Source organism: Suillus subalutaceus, assembly GCF_016647625.1.
Source record: "Suillus subalutaceus strain FC151 chromosome Unknown DFJ58scaffold_1, whole genome shotgun sequence".
Taxonomy (NCBI): Eukaryota; Fungi; Basidiomycota; class Agaricomycetes; order Boletales; family Suillaceae; genus Suillus; species Suillus subalutaceus.
Genome location: NW_024540250.1, coordinates 1,128,216 through 1,151,053, shown reverse-complemented (window position 1 = coordinate 1,151,053; position 22,838 = coordinate 1,128,216). Strand labels below are relative to the sequence as shown.

The 22,838-nt window shown below is 48.9% G+C and overlaps 4 protein-coding genes across 4 annotated transcripts; 2 read left to right on the top strand and 2 right to left on the bottom strand.

Annotated features, from left to right (window-relative positions):
* Positions 1-192: 192 nt before the first annotated feature.
* Positions 193-8,433, bottom strand: DFJ58DRAFT_835671 (uncharacterized protein; the record flags this gene model as incomplete). Its single annotated transcript, XM_041392255.1, has 16 exons — positions 193-338; positions 460-604; positions 658-738; positions 789-2,432; positions 2,482-2,724; positions 2,775-2,803; positions 2,943-3,558; positions 3,616-4,257; positions 4,312-4,604; positions 4,648-6,566; positions 6,617-6,669; positions 6,721-6,971; positions 7,027-7,158; positions 7,213-7,432; positions 7,487-8,322; positions 8,367-8,433. 16 exons carry the CDS (start codon positions 8,431-8,433, stop codon positions 193-195), a joined length of 7,317 nt encoding a protein of 2,438 aa, XP_041251493.1.
* A 2,146-nt stretch (positions 8,434-10,579) lies between these two features.
* On the top strand, positions 10,580-11,924 carry DFJ58DRAFT_902930 (uncharacterized protein; the record flags this gene model as incomplete). The annotated part of the gene is made up of 5 exons (XM_041394840.1): positions 10,580-10,613; positions 10,639-10,801; positions 10,846-11,476; positions 11,529-11,576; positions 11,627-11,924. The coding sequence occupies 5 exons, from the start codon at positions 10,580-10,582 to the stop codon at positions 11,720-11,722; spliced, it is 972 nt and encodes a 323-aa protein (XP_041251492.1). The 3' UTR covers positions 11,723-11,924.
* Position 11,925: 1 nt separating this feature from the next.
* Positions 11,926-12,839, top strand: DFJ58DRAFT_693861 (ribosomal protein L24e-domain-containing protein). Its single transcript, XM_041383424.1, has 6 exons — positions 11,926-12,021; positions 12,074-12,125; positions 12,177-12,194; positions 12,246-12,318; positions 12,370-12,506; positions 12,563-12,839. Exons 1-6 carry the CDS (start codon positions 11,970-11,972, stop codon positions 12,756-12,758), a joined length of 528 nt encoding a protein of 175 aa, XP_041251491.1. The 5' UTR covers positions 11,926-11,969; the 3' UTR covers positions 12,759-12,839.
* Positions 12,840-15,476: 2,637 nt separating this feature from the next.
* DFJ58DRAFT_753708 (uncharacterized protein) lies at positions 15,477-22,728 on the bottom strand. The gene is made up of 16 exons (XM_041387939.1): positions 22,423-22,728; positions 19,981-22,371; positions 19,177-19,915; positions 19,010-19,122; positions 18,848-18,952; positions 18,627-18,797; positions 18,304-18,579; positions 18,164-18,250; positions 18,003-18,115; positions 17,880-17,947; positions 17,516-17,828; positions 16,787-17,465; positions 16,602-16,731; positions 16,393-16,547; positions 15,814-16,344; positions 15,477-15,763 (listed from the first exon to the last, which is right to left on the bottom strand). Exons 1-16 carry the CDS (start codon positions 22,627-22,629, stop codon positions 15,608-15,610), a joined length of 6,234 nt encoding a protein of 2,077 aa, XP_041251490.1. The 5' UTR covers positions 22,630-22,728; the 3' UTR covers positions 15,477-15,607.
* Positions 22,729-22,838: the final 110 nt, after the last annotated feature.

Below are 22,838 nucleotides of genomic sequence, written 5' to 3'. Positions count from 1 at the left end.
TTGTATTGTCCAAAGGTTTCTCGAGGGAATTGCCAGGGAACACTCATGCCGAGGCAAATGCTTTAGCCAAGCTTGAAGGTCTCTCTTCCCCGCAGTTGCAATCTCTCGTTCTCTCCATGGCCATGGGAAGCGGTGCCTGTCGTAGAAGACCTTCTTCCCCTTGTAGACGTTTATACCACGCTTGAACCATGCTCAGTCAGAACATCGGGCCTGCCTGCCTGCGCTGACGCCCTCATTCGCGCCAGGATCAGACGTTGCATCATAGGTGTACGAGAGCCAGATGACTTTGTCAAATGTGAGGGTGCGCAAAAGATGAAGGATGCCGGTATCGAGGTTATCTGGTACGGCGGCTTAGAGCAAGAATGCTTAGACACTGCCCGCAGAGGTCATGACATCTAGACTGTGGGTACTCGAGTACTACCAATTACATCAATATAGTTCTCATGTCGGCAGGATCACCTTCCCAAAGACCTCCGACTATCTCTGACCAGTAGTCAATAACTTTCCTGGCGAGTTGCATATCCATGATAGCTGGGGCACTCTCAATCGCCATCGTTATTGTATCCTCCGAAGGGTGTACAATAATTTCAACCATAACATCGTCCTAAATTACAATTCAGCATGGTCTCCAGGCGAGAAATATGTCATGAATCTGACCTGTATAAGATTCGACATAGGGATCCAGTCGACAATTTTTGGATCGGGTTCTGGGACGTCTTCTGGTATCGTGTAGGGGATCTGTAGGTGGGAGTTAGATCTCAAGCAATCTCGTTCAGGACTTCACTGACGTCTACCGATCCAAACAATCCTGCTTCCTTGTCGCCTGACGGAAACCTAATCAAGTTGACAAACACATTGCACAATGGTGCTCCCGTGCCTCCTATCCACTGGTCTATCATTTGAAGATCGGTCTGCTGGACGACAGGAGTGCGCAACCGTAGGTCGTCTTGAATGTTACGAGCAACGTCTATGATGCTGTTGCTTCCAAGATGGGTATGCATTGGCAGCACGTTCATGCATGGGAATGCCAATCTGTCGATATCTTTGATAGGTCCTGTTCGACCTGCGTGCCATAATCCAAATGTCGCTTGTTCCTGGGAAATATAGGAAGACTGGACGTATGCCCAGCATGCCAGCAAAACGCTCTGTAGCGACACGCCATGCACCCGAGCGCGCTGTTCAAGAGTAGATGCCCCATGCACCGCATCCCTCGCGATAACATTAGTTCGAGATATACTCTTATCCTGAACCGCGAGAGGTCTGAGCTGAGGAAAGTATGCCGGCCGGAAAGAGGGTGTGAAGATGGACCGCCAATATTTTTCCTGTTTCTGGAGATTTTCTGGTGTCGGTGCAAACGTCGACATGAACGTTTCATAATCTGATGTGACCGACGAGGGTTGACCAAGGTAGATGTGACAGAGGTCCTCGATCAAAAGGGCAAGACTCCATGCATCGTATTGGAAATGATGCATTCTAATCAGTAGATATTGGCTGCGCGAGCCATTCAAAAGTAGTCCGCAGGTCTGAGGTCCATCAATTGGAGGTGGGCAAGAGATGATTGCGTCCATCCGCGTCTTCAGATCCGTGCTGTCTGACAAATCATCGAATGGCTCAACGGTAAATGAGCTTCCCATTTTGTCGGTATTGAAGGTTGCTATGTGGACATCCGAATGAGACTTTGTGGAGACGAATGTTGACCTGAGAATGGGATGTCGAGTGATGAACTCTGTCCACGAACTACGTAGTCGTTCGGGGTCAATTTTCTGGGTCATTCTATAGGCGAACACATGTTGAAATCGCGCATAATGACTTCTTTGCCAGGCGCAAATGAGCCATTTCATGCCAGAGGCTGCCCGAGTAACGGTGAGGTCTCCGCGCCACTCGGATGGGAATTTGTCAGCGACAGCTTGAGAATCGATCTCAGGGACTAGATGATGATCCAGACGCGGTGGACTAGTCTTCGGCTGTGTCTCCACTTCGACCACCCTTGTAGCCAAATCACCGATTGTACGGCAAGCGACGATATCCGCAATGGTCAACGCAATTCCTGCTTCCCTACATTTTGCACTGAGCTGAATCGCTGTGATCGAGTCGATCCCAATAGCTGCAATTGGCCTGTCCGGGTCCAGCTTGTCGGCGGAACATTTGGCGACAGAAATCAGGACGTTGACCAACGCAGGAGGTAAATGGTCAATCCCTCTGCGGGGTGCGATGCTGGCGTTCAGCACACCGTTATGGAGGGGAAGCTTTCTGCCGTCAAAGGGAACATCCGCAACGGCCTTGGCATTCGGTTGGGAGACAATGGTACCGAGGAAAGCCTCAAGCCGTGACATCTCATGATCCAAAGACTCCAGATCCATGATATTTGGCAGGCAAGCCAGCGTCACAGAAAATCCATCATCCATTTCGTGAAACTCGCAGTTCAATGGATACTAAAGTAGGCCAATTAGTAGAAGTATACAGAAAGTGCAGATTATGTACCTGAACGTTGGCTTGAAACTCGTCTGGATTGAGCATACTCCATAAAGGACTTGAATATATGGACTGTAGAGGTTGAAAGACAAATATGCTGTCCCATAGATTAAAGAGCCCCGTCTCGGCCTGTATGTCACGAAGCGAAATATGTTGCCATTCTAACGCGGCCAAGTTATTTGCATGGATGGAACGCAATAAATCCCTGTTGGTCGCGGTTTCGCCGATACGAACACGACATGGTATAGTGCTCTACACCGCGCATGGTCAGTGAAAGTCTGCCCCCTGGTCAAAATACGCACCAGCATGGGTCCAATAACGTCTTCGTGGCCTGGAAAAGAGCGTCCAGAGACAACGTGACCGAATATAATATCATGGGAAGATACTTTTGATGAGAGAAGCTTTGACCAAGCTGCCTGCCCCAAACACTGAAGGGTGACACCCGCACTACTGGCAGCCGTCTTCAGAACCTGGTGGTCTAGCTTCAATCGACGAGAACAGACGACCGACAAAGACTGTGCAGACTCCGCGCGGGGGTAACGGAACAGGATGAAAGTCTTGCAGATATTGGGTCCAAAAGGGAATGCTTTGACGTTCTTCTCGCAGTATCAAAGGAAGCACGTCATAGAACTGAGGCAAATTCGGGGAAGAATGGGATAGATACGCCCGCTCCAACTCTTCGAGCAGCGTTCCGATGGAAATACCATCATATGTAGCATGATGCATGGCAATTGCAAAGGTATAGTTCTTGATCCCAGCATCTTCCTGCTGTTCGACCAAACAAAAAGCCAATGAAGGCGTGAACGTTCCCTGCTCTGACACGCTCGTTGATCTGGTGACAGTTTGAATCATGGCATCTAGAGATTCTCCAGCATGCAGAGGGACCTCGATCCAAGTCATGGGCGCATCAGAATGCGAAACTTGCGCCCATTTCCCCAAGTCGACGATGTAATGGAATGTTGTCCTGAAGATGTCAAAGCTCGTGACAATGGATTGACAGGCTTGACGAAGACGGGTATGGTCCACGGAAGATGCTAGCTTGAACATGAACACATGATTATAGAGTAAGCCTGAGGAGACAACCGTCTGAGGAAGCAACATATCAGCAACTGCACTCAAAGAAGAAGAGTTGTTGTTTGTTACCTGTGATAACATCCCTGCCTGCAAAGCGGTGGTTGGAAGTATCCTGGCTTCATCGCGATCAGAAAACCGGCAGGTGGCGACATCGAAATGGGACTCCAATATACGACATTCTTCTTGAAATAGATCCTGAGCTTCCGACTCCAATTGTGCGCGACCAGCATCTTGAAGTAGCGTCGGTAAGGACTCCAGTTCAGCCAGACATGCTGACTTCATAAGTTCTGCTGCAGTTACGTGGTATCCTTCTTCCCTGAGTGCTCGTGAAAGCCCCACCGACCTGATGGAGTCGAGACCCAGAGCAATAAATGACGTTCTCGACCATAGCCGTTGGGGATCAACACCCAAAAACTGAGCTATGATCTTCCTCACAGAGTGCAGAGCTACACTGATGCCCCTTTCTCCATTAGAATTGTGTATGCCATTAGCGGTAGCGACCGGTGGTGTAGATTCCACTCGATTGACTGGGGACTTCTGTGGAACAACGACATGGGGCACTCCGGAAGTCACGACGCCGCGAGCCTCAGACTCAAATTGGAGAAGCATCGATTCGATGTTGGCAACTTGCGATCCATCATCATAGAAGGCTGCCCGAATAACGAGCTGATCTTTTGAGACGTCCACCACAATCTCCACAGACAGGAAGAACTGAATGAGGGTAGCTAAAGTTAAACATGATTAAGTATGAGGCAGAAGACTCACGTCAGGCTGTGGCAATTCACTCCGCACGACATCGAAAAGCTCGTACGCAAGCTCGTCTTTGTGCGTGACTGAGAAAAGAATGTCGAATAAACCAGCACCAGGTCTAACCCATTTCTGCACCTGCCCAAGAGAAACATTTTCGAATGGAATCGCGGCAATAATGTCATCATGGACTTTACGAAGACAATCAAGGTTGTTGAGGTTGACGCGCACAGGGACAAGAGATAGCAGAGGGATGAGAGCGTCGCTCACACCCTCAACAGGTGCTAACCTCCCTGATCTGATGGTCTGAGCTGCATGGTCAATAATGTCAAACTCAAGCATTGTAAGGCTCACCCCAAAAGATTAAGTCGTCGGATTGGCACAAATGAGTTGCAAGAACCGAAGCAAACGTGCAAGTCAACGCGGCCTGCAATGTCACTTGGCAATGGGCAAGCATTTGTTGGAAGTATGAAAACGGGGTATCAAGGGTGATAGAAATCCGTTTAGGAGAAGCTGATTGGGACACATCCATCAAATCGCGGTAAGACCAGTTAAAATTACGAAGAGTCGACGTCCAATGATCTCGAGCATGAGTCAAGTCCCGAAACGTTACGTGTTCCAATATTTGATCGGGAGGGGCTTGATTCTGAAGCGGCTTGTCGAGATATGCGTCCTCGACATATTTCAGTATGCGAGACAAAGAGATAGCGTCGAACAACGCGTGATGAATGGATAGTACAATGTAAGTGCCGTAGGATTGGCGGTAGAGCCGAAGACGAACGGGCGGTACAGAAGTGATGAGGGTGTTGATATCCACAGCAACTTTCGTAGCTTCTTCATCAAAGAAATGGTTGGAAAAGGTTTCATTGTCGCTCGCCGCAACGGAAGACTCCTCCCAATGAAGGTGACAGGTTGCACGCGACAAAAGCACCTGGACCAAGGTTTTGCCAAAGAAAAATACAGTTCTATCATGATACCATGAGAGAGATTCGGAGACGTGGTAATGTTCAAACCTTAGAACGTCGATATCTGCCACAGCTTTCTTCCAGGCGCTATGCAATTGCGGTATAGAGACGTCATCTCGAACTCGCATTACGATATGCTGCACACACATCGTTGGCGAGCTCTCAGAGCGATAAAGAACACCCTCTTGAATAGGGTAAGAGGGAAGAACACGCTCTATATGAAGATGCGGCATTTTCTTCCGAATTTCTGGCATCCATAGTGACGAGAAGTTGTCGATATTCGGTACATCTGCTTCTGGCCGCGAAACGACGAGACCTCCCAATCGAGTGGACAGACCTCGGACAGTGGGAGACTTCATGATTTCTGCAACAGTTATATTGATATTAAAGGTCCCCTTGAGTGTGGATGCAAGCCGCGCGAGTGACAAGGAGTCCATTCCAAGCGCGAATAAACTAGTGTGCACACCAATAGGTCCGCCGGAACCAGTAATCGCAAAGCTTTCTCTCAAGAGCTCTAGTATCAGCTGTTCGACATCCGAAGTGGGGCCATCGCTGTCTGCGTCGTCAACATGTCCAGTAGGGTCTTCAGCTAGTCCGATCAGTTTGTTAAAATCTAGTCCTGAAAAGATGGAGGTCAAGACTTTGGTATCCGCTTTGCCGTTAGCACTAAGCGGAAGCCAACTGAGGGCTATTATATGGGCAGGGCGCATATAACTGGCGAGTTCCTTTTCGCAGGCGTCACGCAAAACACGCGAGAGGTCCCTCCCCAACTTCACTAGCCCTGGCCTAGAACTGCCCCGTCTCGTAGCAATGGATACTCCTGTGTCCCAGGAAATGAAAGAAACGAGCTGCGGTGAGCTGCCGCCTCCAATCTCCGGATGGGTCCCAAGAATAGTCCCGACATCAAGGTTGAGCTGCAGGCAGGACTGAGCAGCTCGCTGAAGTACAGCGGATATCCCTTCCGCCTCAATGCGCACTCCGCGTAGCTTGATCTGAGTGTCGATTCTGCCGATTATTTCCAATGATCCGTTGGGCATCATTCGCGCCAGGTCCCCTGTACGATACGCCCAGGAACCTTTATGCGGCCATTCGATAAATACTTTAGCCGTTAGATCCGGACGTCCGTGGTAGCCGCGCCCGACAAGGGGGCCACCAACGACGAGCTCTCCGACGGCTCCCCGCGGCAAAATATCGAGGTTCTGATCAACGACATAAGACGCAACATTAGCAAATGCTTGTCCAACATTGCCTTTGGGTGTGTTGCCGTCCATAAAACGAGCACAACATCCTATGGTCACCTCGCTGGGCCTGGGGGAGGTGGTAAGAAAGAGATCAGCAGTAAGAAATTGATTAGTTACCCATAGAAGTTTGCAAGTCTGACTTTGGGATGATCTGCCCACTTGTCTAGGATCTATCATTCGCCTTTCAGGACCCGTAGAGCATTAACATGTAAGACCCTCACTGAGTCACTGATTTTCTCTCCACCACTGGCGATGAATCGCAGTTTCATTCCACTAGCCATTGCTTCGTCTTCTTGAACAGTGCCCATGGTCGCGTCAATCAGGCTGGGCACGATTCCAACGTGCGTCACGCCCAAAAGACTGATATAATAAGGAAGGTTCTCCAGCAGTATTCCGCGTGGCGCGGAAACTATCGTCATGCCCAGAGAGAGGGACACAAAGATCTCCGCGAGATGCACGTCGAATGCAACCGCTATAGTTCAGAGCGCAAGTTAGGAGAATAAATGAGGGGGAAAGACTGTTCCTACAGGCAACGCTGAGATATCTTCCATCTCGGATATTATCCATTTGAACAGCAGCGGAGAAGGAGCTTAGCGCTAGTATCGCTTCAGCGAGACCTTCATGGGTGAGAAGACAGCCTTTTGGATTGCCAGTGGTGCCTAAATTTGTTGTCAGATTCACTGGATACAAGTGAATTATCTGATGTTGTTTACCAGACGTGTAGAGCATATACGCCAGATTGTTTGGAAGTACGACATCTAGATCGGCTGTAGTCATTGCCTGTATGTCTCGCGAGATATGATCATCGTCAAGGTCGAGGACAATATCCCCATATGTCTCAGGAGAGTGCCGATGAGACTCCAAAACGACAAATCTAGCGCCCGAGTCCTTTGCGATGTATGACTTTCTTTCGTTCGGAAGCTCGGGATCGATCTTTTTTTTGCATTAAATCAGTGCATATAAGAATGATGATTTCTGGTAACCAACCGGAACATAACAACCACCGGCGCGCAAAACTCCGAACAGGACTATGTGAAACAGCGGGTTGCGATCCATGCACACAGCAACCCTGTCCTCAGGCTTCAACTGCTGAGATATCAGGTATCGAGCCAGTTTGTTGGCTTGGATGTGGAGATCGCCATAAGACAATGTTTCGGTGACGAGATTATCTCTAGGTCCCGCTGTCAAAGTAGGGTACCAACACACTGCTGGGGCGTTTGGATCGGCTTGGACGTAGGGGAGGATAAAGTCTGTGGCAATGGCAACAGGACGGATGTGGTCATAAACGGACGCACGAGCCTCTGAGGAAAGACATTGGACGGCAGATGCAAAATCAGTTGGGTAGGAAGGAGGCGATGAGATGTTTGAAATTGGATTTTGAGCTGCGCGCAGCGACAGAAAGGCTATCTGGGAAAGTAACTGATCGGCTACGGCAGGGTGTACAAGGCGCGATGATGTCCAAATAGAGAGCAAAGCTGCGGAAGGATCGAACAAAAGCAAAGGAGATCCAAGAAGGTCATCGGGGATGTTTACGTTCTCTGGTGCATCAAGGACGAAGAGGGCAGTAAAGGGTGACTGATCCTCTTTCAAGCCGAGCTCACTGGTCAACTCGGACTCGGTAAAATTTGGGCCCGCGATTCTGTCGAGTGAACGACGAGCCTGATCCACTAGATCGCACCAAACCGTTTCGGGAGTCCAACTGAAACGACAGGGGAGAATTGTGCCTGCTGATAGAATGCCGACCAAGATGTCGGAGGATGCACAGTACAAGCCCAATATGTTACAAAACGAGGCAAGTAGCAGGGCAGCGGATCCTGGTAGATCTATACCACAATCTTGGAAAGGGATCAAGTCAAGAGACGCCGACTTGACGTAAGTGGCAGAGTGATCATGAACGCGACTACGGCTGTCAGAAAGGTCGGGAAACGCGACATGATGGTAACCTGTGAGGAAACATGTGCACATCCGGGTCCATCTTTTATTGAATTCGTAGAATGAATCTGGGATAATACACCAGTAAGTGAATGCTGTTTGAACTTGGGAGTCAACTGACCTCAGTGTGAGTAAAGAGGGAAGTCACTTGTGACGTCGAGTAATATTTAGCGATGAGTTCGAAGTAGCTAGCCGACAGAAGTAGAAGAACGAGTTTAGAATTGAATAGACGGTGGTATTCGGGGGCCGTGAAAACGCTACCCTAGGTATGACAGTAGCTCGTATTTAACATATCGTAAACGTAGTGATAACGAGGAATTTGGAAATGTAGGATTGGCTGACAAATAAAGAGTACTTGTAGACTGACATTGGGGCGATAGAACACGATAGTGAAAGGCACTAGAATCTGTCAAAGATAGGCTCGCCAGGTCCCACGAAACGGGGAACGACTGTCTTCTATCGAAGGGGCGGTTAAACTATAAAGCTTGTGGTGCGAGTTTCAAATGACTCGCCCTGCGCATACCTTGGATGTGGCGTGGTCTAAGATGGCGATGAATGGTGGAAGATAGACTCGTGACCAGCCCGTCTATGAGGCAAGCCGTCGATAGACGGTGGAAGAGGCTTTGCATAGAAATACAAACAAATACATCACGTCACGACGTTGGAATTACCCTACCTCTGATTGGACCGTCAAGATAACTAGTCGGAGTGGCGTCGCTCTACTGTCACTCATCTTAACACTATCCAAGTACCGAGTCTACTTATCCGCTATCCACACCAATCATAAAAGACACTTCTCCTGATCCGGCGGCCTCTTTTAATCCTTCAAGCTCAAGTTCATCTGCCCCATTGAGAGCTGAGGTGCCCACACGAAGGATGCTGACAGTAATGCCAACCTCCATGTCGACGCCGACCCGATGGCGTGTGGACTTCCTAGCTTTTGCGGCTTTCATGGCGCTGTGGTGTCGAAGACTTGCCCGAGTGTCTCGAATGTGTCGACTGAGAGATTAGACCGTGCCGAGATCAGATCTACTTCGCCTACATGCCCTACAATTGAGAGGATCGTCACAGCAAAGACCTTGAGTGGGTGAATTTCGGAATTGATTGGATGACATGAAGGCGGCGCCAAAGGGCCTCGTCTGTTTGGCCGCCAGCACCAGGGGGTCAATATGTCGGTTTTTGGACTCTATTGAGTTGGGTCAAATCCATCATATTATAATTAGTAAATTATATCTCCGCAAATCTCAGGTGTTCTGCCACCTCCTGAGTTCTGTCTTGGGCCAGGCACAACCAGTTTTGCCAGACCAAAACTCCCAAGCTCTAGAGTGCTAACAACCCTAAATTAAATCAGATTAGCCCGATTGCAAAATTCCGCCGGGTTTCTATGTACCTTCCGGTTTCCTCTCGCACCCTCTCCCTCTTGCACTTTCAACTCCTACCCCCACCCACCAACACTCAAGTGCTCACACGCTGCTTGGTTTCGCCGCACTTCTTTTCCACATTCTCCGCCGTCCATTCGACATGATCAGCAACGAGAAGAAGCAACGCGCTTGTAACGCGGACCTCATGCCAGTGAGCCTCGAGAAGTACCCCCCCTTGCATTAATGGTGATGAGGTGGTGAGTCAGTTACACATGCTCACCTCCGCACTAACTCACTTTATCTAACAGCTCATCCTCTATCATGATCACCTGCCACCAGACTCACGACCGGCTACACCCCTCGCTTGCCTTCTCTAGCCCTTCTACGTAGCTGCCACGATAAATATGCGTCATCCGCCACGCACACACACCATTGCTTCCAACATTCCGCGACCGCCCATGTTATCTCTCTTTTAGGTTTGTATTGCACAGTCAGAGAAAGTAGTTTGAAATACAACACTTTATCTTTTCATATGCCAGCTGCGTGTTTCCTGACATCACAAAATAATATTAGTCCGTTCGGAAGTTCAGCGCTCAGATCTCAGATCCCGACTTCAGCTCAAAGATTTATAAACTACTACCTGAGTTGATTCAATAACTTGGAATAGCGTGTACTTGTACGACTAGACTTAGTCAGCTGCTGCAAAAACATATCGCTCGTCCTAAAAAAATAAACTATTTCGTTAATCTTTATCTCCTTCGGCAAAGCCCTCAGCGCTCAGCTCAACATGTTGAAAGCACGGGTTTTCTCTGCTAAACAGGGTGCTCGCTCGTAGCTATGCGACAGCTGCTTCACCTCATGCCCTGGTCTTTTTGGAGCACCGTCAGGGTGACCTTGACTCTGCGTCACTTTCTGCCTTGACGGCAGCATCTCAGTTGGGCGGTCAAGTTACCGGCCTTGTCGTGGGCAGTCCCGAGGAGGTGCCATCTGTTGTAGAGAAGGCTAAGAAGTATGCTTTTGAACTTCCTCAGATCCATTACTGATCCCTTCTAGATTAAACGGTTTGACCACACTGCTGCATTGTGCATCCCCACAGTACACCACGATATTACCTGAGACAGTATCTCCACTCTTGGAGAAGCTCTTATCACAGAACTCGCCCTTCACGCACGTCGTTTCCGCTCACTCCAGCTCTGCCAAGTCGATTCTGCCTCGAGTTGCAGCAAAACTAGATGTTCCGGCCGTATCTGATATCACATCCCTCGAACATGACGCAGCATCGGGAAGCACTACCTTCACCCGTCTCATCTACGCTGGTAACGCCATCTCCACAGTCCGTGCATCCTCCTCCATCCCCATCAAGTTCTTCACTGTCCGGTCTACTGCATTTGCAGCTGCTGGAGCAGGAGATGCAGCAGAGAGCGAAGTCAAAGCCCTCGATTCTGTTGAGGTGTCCGATCCACCCACGGAACATATTAGCACTTCTCTGACGAAATCCGATCGGCCTGACTTGGGTGTTGCAGGTCGCGTTGTTTCTGGGGGACGCGCATTGAAGAATGCCGAGACTTTCCAGTCTACTCTGTATCCTCTTGCTGATGCACTTGGTGCTGCGGTTGGAGCATCGCGTGCTGCTGTGGATGCAGGGTACGCAGACAACTCCCTGCAAGTTGGACAGACAGGAAAGGTGGTGGCTCCTGAACTGTACATGGCGTTGGGCATTTCTGGTGCTATCCAAGCATCTTGCCGGTATGAAGGATTCCAAACTCATTGTGGCAGTAAATAAGGTAAGTGCGTCCGCACAACACTGACCGACTCCCCTATAATTCGTCTTTAGGATCCCGACGCACCAATCTTCCAAGTGGCGGACGTAGGGTTAGTAGCAGATCTTTTTGAGGTAGTGCCAGAGCTGGTCGAGAAGTTGAAGCAATGATAGAATGGGCAGCATCATGTTCAGCGCTCATTGGGTGCTTAATATACTAGTCAAGATTGGCTTTGAAGATATTGCAAGTTCTATAGCTAAGACATAAGTCCGTCAGCGATGCACGATGCTCCATGATCAGCTGCTAAGTCACGGTAGTAGCTTGACACCGTAGTGACTCTGAATATTTGGATAGTGTTTTTTTCCCACGACTAACCTTTTCTTTTGCATATTTCGCCCACAGGCGTAGCAGGCAGACATGCGTATCGAGAAATGTTATTTTTGCTCAACGAACGTGTATCCTGGGCACGGTGAGCAACAGAAACTCGAGACTGTCAATACAACATCTCACAGCATATTCAGGAAGTGCCTTCGTCCGCAATGATTCGAAGGTATTCCGGTTTTGCACCTCAAAGTGAGTCCTATGATAGAAAACCAGAGCCCACACATTGAACCAAACTTTCAGATGTCACAAAAACTTCAAGCAAGCTACTTTTTAACCCTATCTTCCGATCCATGTCTAACGTCCTCCTAGAATGAAGCGAAATCCTCGCAAAGTAAGATGGACAAAGGCTTTCCGTAAAGCAGCAGGGAAGGAAATGACGATCGTATGTCTATCCTCAATCTCAAGAAATTTCTACTCACTTCTCGCAATCAAGGACTCTACGATTGACTTCGAGAAGCGTAGAAACGTGCCTGTCCGCTACGATCGCGAATTGATACATACGACGATCAACGCCATGAAGCGTATTGGACAGATTAAGCAGCGGAGAGAGAATGCATTCTGGAAACAAAGGTTCTTATTTTCCGTGCTAAAGTGCTTGTCCCCCGCACTGACTTATATTATTGCAGAATGTCCGTTGCTCGGGAGAAACAACGCGCGCACAGGACAAAGAAGTTGGCTGCGAAGTCTGTGTCCGTTAAGCTGCTTGAGCCAACTGCAATGGAGGAAACTATTGAAGTGCTGGAGAAAATAAAAGTGCCAGCGAAAAGCAGAAGTGCACTTATGAAAGGGGAAGGGCGATCGATGGGCATGGATGTTGACTGATCTGTATTTGTCTTGTCGTGCATCACACATTGTATACCTTCACTAATTCATACATACGATCCCCTTCGGGCGAAAGCACGCAAGAGAGATGGGTGGGATCACGCAAAAACATCGAGGTTAAGCAACAGTGGTACTGTGTAAACTCACGCGCTCGGACGACTCTTGCAGGAGATCATAGCTCATTCGGGCGATATCTCTGCCCTTGACTGGGTCGGAAAATCATCCGAGTTCAACAGCTGTCTCCCAGCTGACATCATCTCGTACAAATGTCCGCCATGCATGCTGCCATCTCTACCGGAAGACGAAATGCAGATGTCGGTCTCCACACTACAAAATATTGTAGCTGCGGAGTCAGCTTTGAAACTGTATACCATCCTCGAAAACCTCGGCGCTCCTCATTTCGCTATTTCCAGATTACAACTTCTGTGCCCGTGATAGAAGTCAGAGGCGTGGTCAAGACCAGGAGTCACATTTCACCGATGATGTCAAGGCAGACGGTCTTCAGGACCTGGTAATCACTACCCAAGGCAAACTGATTCAATTCTCGCGGGCAAGGCTCACTCGGCAGACATTTCCGCTCATTCGTCCATGGAATCGTCAGGACATTGGGCTCCCTGACTTTGCAGACGAGACGCAGAGTGTGGACGAGCCTGTGCTCGAGTCTCCGCTGGCCGATTCGTTCGGCGACTCTCCTGGAGAGAATGAGCGTGTTGATATGCACTCTCAGTCACGAGAGCTAAGGCTGATCGTTCGCCTTGGGCAACCTTTTGGTGCAATTTTCCTAGCGCAGCAGCGTGGCGGGGAATACGGAATAAAAATTACCCTATTCTATGCACCTAGGCACACGCATCGAAAACAAAGCAGGAACAAGTAGTATTCGTATAGATTATTCGCTCTATTTCAAAAATGGTATACAGAAGTATCAGCACTTCCGCCACTCAGAGTGTGCTCCTACTAGTAGTCTGCTTCATTCGGTTGCGGAGAACCAGAATTATAGATCTGAATCTATAATCTGACCTTGATGTCTCGGCCACACTTTTTTCCGCTGCGATTTTCGTCGGATTTACAAATTCCCACTCATTCTCGCTGGGGGGCATTTTAGTTCAGAGTCTGGTGTAGGCGAACATATTGTTTAATTGTGACTGTGTAGAATCGAGCCAGAAGATTCCGCTGGCTCGAATCTACACCGTTTCAACTTTCCGGAATGTCACCGGTGAAGAGAAGGAAAGACAAAGAAAGAAAGCGCTGCCGCCGCTCAGCTGGATGGAGGATGTCGAACAAGGGTCGTTGCCAGAAGTCCCAGGACGCGCTTAAATAATATGTTCGGAGACAAAACAAGTTCACATAAGGATATCGCCGACGGAGATCATCATGCGGATAGTACATCCGGGGCCCCTATTTTTAAAACCTTGTTTTCTTCTTGCATTGTTCTTCATATTTCACATAGGCACGTCGTTCGTACGGATTTCTGATCGAATGTGGTCTTTTCTTTTGTTCAAGTTTCCCTTATCGCATATCTGCACCTTAATTTCTGACTCACCACTCTGCGCAGTATATAAAACGGCATGTATCTTCTCAAATAAGTAGTCCTAAATCACTCACTCTGTTTTGATCCCGGGCCAAGAATTCATATTCAGATCTCAGAACGAGTCGACACAATTCCTAATGACTCCATTGCAAAATGGTCTACATTAAAAATCTAACTCTTTCATCTCAACCCCTTCGACTCGGAACTCGTTGAGTTCTCGCTACGCGTAGCAGACTTCTGAATTTGTGTCTCACCCTCAGCCACAGTATATAAGATCCAACCTCTGGATCTTATATACTATGGGTGAGTGTCGAAGCGTTTTTCTTTCCTTCATAGCAGCGTACCGGTACGCACATTACCTTTCCCCCCTTTCCCAGTAGTCGTTATAAAATTGCACGGTCAACGATAGAGTTCGTAGTGAACAACAGTATGCACTCGAATCGAGAACTCAGACTGACTTACTGCTGAAAGACATATCCACTTCTTTCGAATCTTTGCCACTCACGTCAAATGGGCTGGCGGCTGTTGGGCGTCGTTCTGCATCTGACAGGCAATCCGTCTCCACTTCTGGCGAGTTTATCTCTCTTCAGGAGTGGAGTCGGTTACTCATTCTATTCTTGGGAGTCTCTACCTCGAGGACACTTGTGCAATTCCCTCGGTGCTGTGTCCAGAGGCAAATGTCCATAGTATTTCGAGTGACTGTCAAGCTGATCACCTTATCGCAGCATGAAGGATATGCCCCAGCAAACGACCGAGTACTCGTCTTGTCTTCTTACTTACTTGCATCGTATAGACTCTTAGAGACGGCGCGTCTAAAACAGCCGCCGGGAATGGCGGACTGGTGGGGGGTAGGCCTCACACCAGTGCCTAGAGATGCGTTGGGCACACCGGGGGTCCATATCATCCTCCGTAGAGTATAACTTTCCATATGACGTGTCAATTGATTATTTTTTTGAGAAAAAAAAAGGCATACCTCGCTGGTCTGCCGTTCCCGTCAGCTCTTTTAGACGCGCAGGCTAGTGTTCCCTGTAAGGCTCTTGTCAATCTTCTAGATGTTGATGATTCCAGGCAATTCGGAGAGTGTTTCCAGTATCCAACATTTCGTACAGCACTAAGACCAGCAAAGAACAGCCACATAACATTACATGGTGAACACAACCGGCAGTCATTCGAGCTTACATTTTGCAGAAATAACACTTCGTTGACAGAGGAACAGAGCGTGAAAGCATGATTAACTAGCTGCGCATACAGACTGATGCGTACATCATGAGATACAAGTTCTAATACAACTGATGATATATTACAGTGCGTGAGCAGAACATTAGCGATGTTTGTACTTGGCCGCATTCTCATGGCGAACGTTGGGATCCAGGGTATTGTGAAGTCCCATCAAAGTTTTGCTGACTGCTTCCGAAGCGCCAATCATGGGCTTCAAGACTGCGATTGGGACAGCTCGCACCACAGCCCGGACCGCACCCTTGCTCGATGTCAGCTTGGCATCAAGCAAATATTATAGATATCACTCACTTCGTTTCCGGACTTCTCGTACACTTCCATAGGAACAGCAAGTATTGTTTGGGCAGCAGAATGCAAGTTTCTTTGCAAGCTGCGATATGCTGATTGAACTCCTTCTGTGACATCAGCGGGCTGGGCCGCATATCTGCTGATCAATTCTTCATCCGGTCCTTCCCCAGAATCGTCATACGGTATGTGGAACGTTTCGGCCGTAATGGAATCCTTGAACTGGCCTCCGAGCACGCTTTCAGTTTGCTCCAGGATCACTTGAGTGCCGGTTGCCAGCCGAGCTCCAAGCTTGATCGCCTCCATTGCAGTTGACTGTACGAATGCCTTGGTACCTTTCTGAACACCACGGACGATGCGTCCGTCCTTCTTGTACTGCGCAATGGGTAGTAAAACGAGGTCTGCTACTCCAGAGCCAACGTTGACCATAGAACGGATGGGTGCTACACCAGAGATGACATCCACAAGTTGGGTTGCCTTGACATCTGGCGTCCAGAGGTCATTCAATGTATCAAAAAACCGAGGCCAACCCGTGATCTGTGAAGGTCAGTGAACTCGTGAAAAGCGTGCCAAAGCAGTACGTACCCCATGCAAAGTCAGATGTCTCAGAGTCATCTCCGCGCCATCAAAATGGAAAAAGTTCATGAGCTCGATCGTTTTTCCCTCTCGCAGAGCCCTGTAATCCACGCGTCGAGGTTTGTAATCAAGCTTGAGATCAATCGGGAAGACCTCGGCGTGCTCTGCGGACAAATATCAATACAGTTATCCATTCAGGGTTCGAAACAGGAACGCACGAATATAGGTCTCCTCGCTGGGAGTATCAGCAGGTGCAGACGGACTATCGGGATCTTTGAAGGCGAAAAATTTCTTCAAAAAGTCGAGTGCATCCTGATCCACATATAATCGCAACGGGAGGAGTTTGGCCTGTGGTGATATCGTCTCAGCCCTGTCAGTATGCCCTAATTCGACAGGTACTCACACGTAGACGTGTTTCCTCGGAGGGATGGGAAGGAGACGGTTGGACAGTCTTGAGCTCGACGCGAACCATACTGGAGTCCGTCTCACGAATATTGCCTCGAGAGTCTGACCGTAGTTCGGTCAGGAATTTTCTCCAGGTGGACGTTTTGACGTGATCCAAAATTTCGGCATTCTTTATTACAACCAGCGTCTTGGAGACTAGTGCATCTTTCAGACGATGACGATAACTATCGACTTCAGCATCTAGGCCAATTAGTTTTATTTCGATACTCGGGCCCTTAGACCTTGTTAATCTTCGCCCATGGATTCGAGTGGAGGGCATTCGCTGTTGTTGTCCGGGTGATGCTGGAGGGAGGGTTTGCCAAGAGCTGTGGCTTTCTGTTTCCGCGTTCTCGAGTTCATCATCAATAGCGGCGACAAGAGCTGTCGGATCAAGACTGTCAAAGTCCTGATCAAGGCCGATGTGAATTGAGTTGAACAACATCGTGCTTGTCTCTTCCACGCTGGGGTCTTGGGTCTGGCCAGTTGCAATCAGCTGCTTAATCTTGGCTAACTTCTTGCGCATGTCTTTGATTTCTTGTTCCACAATTTTTCGTGTGCGTGGCCAATCATAACCGTCGTGTAGGAAAAGCGATACGTCAGAGTCATGAATGCGCACTCGGAGAATAGTGTCGCGTAGACTGCCCAATAGCTCGATTACAGAGAATACAAGTCAAAGGCAAAAACTTACCTGGAAAGATCACCCGTATTTTCTGGAGGAATCGTGTCGTAATAATGTTCGATAGGATGGATAGGCTTGATGATGCGGATTGTTTCTCCTCCTACCTTGGAAACGACCCCCGTTTCCCCAGCTACCGGTGTTATTCGGCCGTCCTCATGCACATCGAAGTCTTCTAGGTCATCATCCCTGAGCTCCCGCAAACCAGCAGCCGAACCAAAGGATTCGTCCAGGTAGTCGAGATTTGTCGGTAAGTCATCGTTGATCATATCGGCTGCATTGCCGACATCAGGAATCCGCCTGAAAGCTTGCTCGTCGAGAGATGCTGAAAGGAACACTTAGTTACCCTCGCATGTTCCGCAATAATGACAATCACCCATCATGCCTTGTTCAGGTGGACGATGAGCAAGTGAAGCGGGAGCTTTCTTCCTAGACACTGTTGGTCTGTGGAATGATTATAAGCAACGTTGCGATACAGAAAGTTTAGGTAATCGCGTACTCTGCGGGAGAAGGGGACTTGAATATAGACGTGAAGTCATCCATATAGCCTGCCAGTGCAGCTATAGTATCCGCACATATGTGCAACCGCAAGCTGACATGATTCACAAGTACCTAAATTTGATTGAGGGACGAAAAGTAACCCGGCACGCTATGACCTACGCCAACACTTGGAGGGACACATGCATTATCAGTCTTGAACACAAGGTCCAGATCTTCGATATCTGCAATTGATGCAAACCCGAAATTCTGTGAACGAGCATCATCACATTGTTTTATTTCTGAGCCAAAGGAGAAATCACCTTCCACAAGTTGAGACTGGAACCTCCGCTTGTCTTGGCAGAACCTGGACCGTTGGGAGCATCGGCCATAGAATCGACCAATAAGAATGACAAGGAAGGAACTAGTAACTTGAACTTGAACTCGCTGGAATTACCAGCAAGCTCGGTGTTTAGCTCGGCTTCGCCAATGTACAGGACTGCAGAGCCAGGGTGACTAGGGGCATATGTCTTGATCGATACGTCTACAATTGCGAAAGAAAGGGACGTTCGTTCTGAAGGAACGACTGATTCGAAGACCTTAAAAAGCTCATCAGTCTATTCAACTCCGAGGAGGGCACACTTACCCCCGGTGGAGCTTTTATAAATCGAGCCAAGTCCGAAATCCACTGCAAATTAGGATAAACATGGCAAGTGAAGCCCCAGAGGGCCAACCGTATCTTGGTCTCTTTTGCGCCGGTTTCGGGAACTACCAGGGAAGCAAAGCGAGCCTTTACCATTGGCCTTGGCACAGAAGACTAGACTTTCGTGAGGGACGCAGCTACGACAAATAATCTGCACAACGCACCAGACTGCGAGGTAATGTCAACACGAGGAGAGGTACGAGCTCCCACTTTGGCGATACTTCCCCGACATGAAGGTCCATCAAGCTCGAGGTTATGACAGTCTCATCCTAATTGAAAGAAAATGAAGTGAGAATTCGAAGATATATCTTTGCAATTCCACAAACCTTGCCATCAGGTTTCAGTTCAACAAGGACATCAATGTCTGAGGCGGATATGTCGAAAGGACGAATTGAGGGTGCGGATGTTTGGGAACGGGATATCAGTATTCTTACTAGAGCTGTGTTTCGAAGATATCAGCGTGAGCAATAACTGAAGCCAAAATCGACTCTACCTTCAGCAATGATCACTTTCACGGCCGTCTCGCTTTGTTTCGGCGTTGGCGCGATAGTGCCGAAGCTGCTCTCGTCACTACCACGACTCCCAACGCGCCTTGATTTGGCGAAAAACCTACTGCCAATCAGGCTCGGGTTGCGGCTCTGAGCGACTTCAGTTTCTGTTTCCTCCGCGGCAGTGGCGACCACTTGTGTGACACTGTCAGCCCAAATTTGCAATCCATCGAAGACTGGTTTTTCAAGAACGACGTTGACCAATGGGACATTGATGATGATTGAAGTCCTATGCATCGAAGAAGAGACAGCAGCCTTTGATGGGGCCACCTGTGTCAATTGAAAGCGAATAGGAAGTGAGTCTGGCGCCTGTTCCGACAACAGCAATGAAGCCGATCCGGGGTGAACGTCATCCGTTCGTGGCAAGGAACCAAGTGATATGAAAGCATGCGCCTTTGAATCTCCTACGGGCGCATACGATAAAACAATTCCCTTGATCTGGCCACTCAAGAGTTGTCCTGGCAGATTTTTGACGCTGGGATTCCTTGATTCACCAACATCCCCGAATCTGATAGTCGGTGATTCTTGATCAAGGGGTTTGTTAGACACCTGTACGTCATGGAGATCCAGTATAATGCCTCCTGATCGGGAGGGCTGAAGGGATGGTGATCTGCATCGAACCTCAGCGCGGAGGGCAGGTAGGATAATGGTGATCTTCGGATGCGACGTCTGCTTGGACTTGGGCTACAAGCGAATAGTATGATAAGTCAGATATATAACACACAACTGCAGATTACGTTCCCATCTACCTTGTGTTTGGTGTTTGTGACTCGCTTGCTGTGGGGTCTCTGTCTCGCTGGTGCCCCGGTCCGATAGTCGATGTCTAAATCCAAATCCTCGAGGACAAGTCTTTCCAAGCGTCTTCTCTCCCTCTCGCGTTCGAGTTGCTTTGGTGTTATGAATGGAGTGTTAAGTTCATCATCGCTTGCTGAATCCTCCTCTTCTGTGTCGTCCAGTGAACTACGCCCTTGGAATGTGTCGGAAGCGTCCCGAGTAGGAGATCCTTCAACTGCTAGGACCTCATCAAGAAACTTGAGCACACCGCCGCCCTCAAGCATGATATCGACGTCGAAGAACACGTGCAATGGTGCAATTCGAACCAAGATGTCGGTCAAACCCCCTGAACGGGTAGTCGCAGGGGTGACGCGAGCGGTGAAGGTAATAGCACTGGAAAGGGACAGCTCCTTAAGTTCTTCTTCACTCAGCAACGCCGCCGTGGGTGGTTTTGGAGATGTCGGAAATGCAGAAAATTTCGACGGTGGACTGTGTGCTAGCTGATCTTTCCCTGTAGATGATTTTACTCTCCAGGTCGACAACTTCGAAGAGCCTCCTGCAAGTTTCACAGCAGTCCAATCCACCACCTCAAAAGTCGGCAATGTTACTTCGGAAAGCGGCTGCGCTGGAACGGTTGTCGAAGAGAAAAATGGGCGACAATGACTGACAATATATTGATTATGCAGACGATGATCTGTAATCAGGAGTGGTAACGAAAGTTGCGCCGCATCCTTCTCGACAGTCCTGGAAGTGTGGTACATGAAGACCGAGAGATTCGAGAGGAGTATGTTGGATGTTATCGGAGAAATATATGTTGCATCAGTCTTATTTCCTGGAGTCCCAGATAAATCAAGAGAGCCCGTAACATTCTCCAACAATACGCGTAAGTATGTCGAAGGCAATCTTGGAGGGATAAGTGGAGACTGGAAAAATGCTTCAAGCGAAGGAACCTCCTGATCTAGGGCCTCAGTGATCACAAGGGTCACAATTCCACGGATATTTAGACTTGCGTGCAAGCCGCACTGGAGGGTCGGCGGGCTTGGTGTGGTCTCAGGGTGTTGGGGAGTGGTACCAGCATTCTTGGATCCGCAGTAATTGAGCATTTCCAATAGCATGCGAACGTGACAAGCCCGAAGAGCACATGACATGATACCAACACTGACGCTGAGACATAAGGTTTCGTCCTGCTTGACCGCGATGTTCTCCGTGTGAGGCGAAACTATCTCAAGAGTCGAAGGATGCGCGACGTCATGCTTTGTGTAATCAGGTGGCGTTTGGAGTCGAACCACGATAGGGTCTGCACCAACAGAAAAAACAAGATCTTCTGTAGCCCAGTGAGGTACATGGGCAGACTCTCGATTGCCTGCTATGTGATCGCACGAGCGAGGTTGAGTTATATCTCCCGTACCAAAGTTGCCGAGGGGCTCAAGGGGGATGGTCGAAGAGCAGCCAGCAGTAGAGACCGCGCTCTGATACATGCTACCGAGAACTGAGCTAGACGGAGAAGCCCGAAACTGACTACGTGGTGGAAGAGCAACAATGGACTGCGACATCATCATCTGCGTGTCTTCATCAATGGAGGAATAAGAGGACGCGGGTGACACCGGACGAGGAGCCTGCTGATGATCGTGCAGCGTGACATGGGACGAAGTGAGCGACACAGGCGACATGGTTCGTGGCGAGGTGACAGGGTTCTGTAAAGTAGCTCGAATGTCCCGAGAGGTAATGGTGACACCTGATATCGAGACTATACGTGTGTGACCATTCCGTGTGGATCTTTCAAGAGCAACGTTGCTCGATGGCTCGTCTCCAGTACTTTGCCGCTTTGGGACACTTGAGTCCGTACTATATGCAATTTCTGGTATTGACAGGGTAAAGCTTGAGTGTCCGGGGTGGACAATGACTATTTTCGTGTCCGCAGCAGAGAACTCGAAGCGTGCAAGTAAATGTTCGAAGAGGGTGGCAAACAGGGATACCCCAGAAGGGTCAGAATCAATGCCAATTTCTTCTTGAGGGTGTACACGGGTAGATGAATCTAATCCTCCGGGAAGGTGATGACCCTCATCATAAGCGTGCTGAGGTCGGGAATCTGGATGTAAGGACTCTCGGAGCGTGGCTTCTTCCCGAGGGGTAAGCTCGCCGTGGATGAATGTCTCTGCTACTGATGCAACAGATTGGGCAAGATTTACACTATTTGGAGAGCTGAGGTCGGATGGAGGGGTGGCATGCAATGTGAGGTGTAGTGACTGTACCGAAAGCCCTACACTGGAAGTGAGAGGATTGGGGAAGGGTATTCGTGCAGTTACACAAGATATGGAACCATCGTGAAGTCTGAATGGTGATCCTGCAAGAAGTTTATTGATCGCCTTTGGAGTAGTCAATGAATGGACAGTTAGACCAAGAGGTAAAACCCGAACCTGGTCATCTAGCTCAAGATCCCTTACTTGTACAACCCCAGAGCCTATCTGCGAGTCTATCTGATGAAGATCGAGCTGCCCTGGCTTTAGAAAATGTCCCAGTGACTTCTTGAGAACGAATGAAAGAAACCGACGCTGAATTGCAGAGGGTAAGGAGAAGTCGAACGACGGAAGCCCAGAGAACCAGGAAGGATACCAAGTAGACATGATAATGGGCGTTGCTTGAAGATGCGTTCAAGATCGAGATTGATTCATGACCTAGTACTCTGCATAATATTGTAGGAGTACGTATTGAGCCAGGTGGGCACACGCAGCAAAGGTGCAGGGGGTATAGCTGAAAGTACTACACCAGTACTTCGGAGTTGCCTTTTCCGTCACGTATGATATCAAAGTGGACTTTGCACAAACTTCACAAC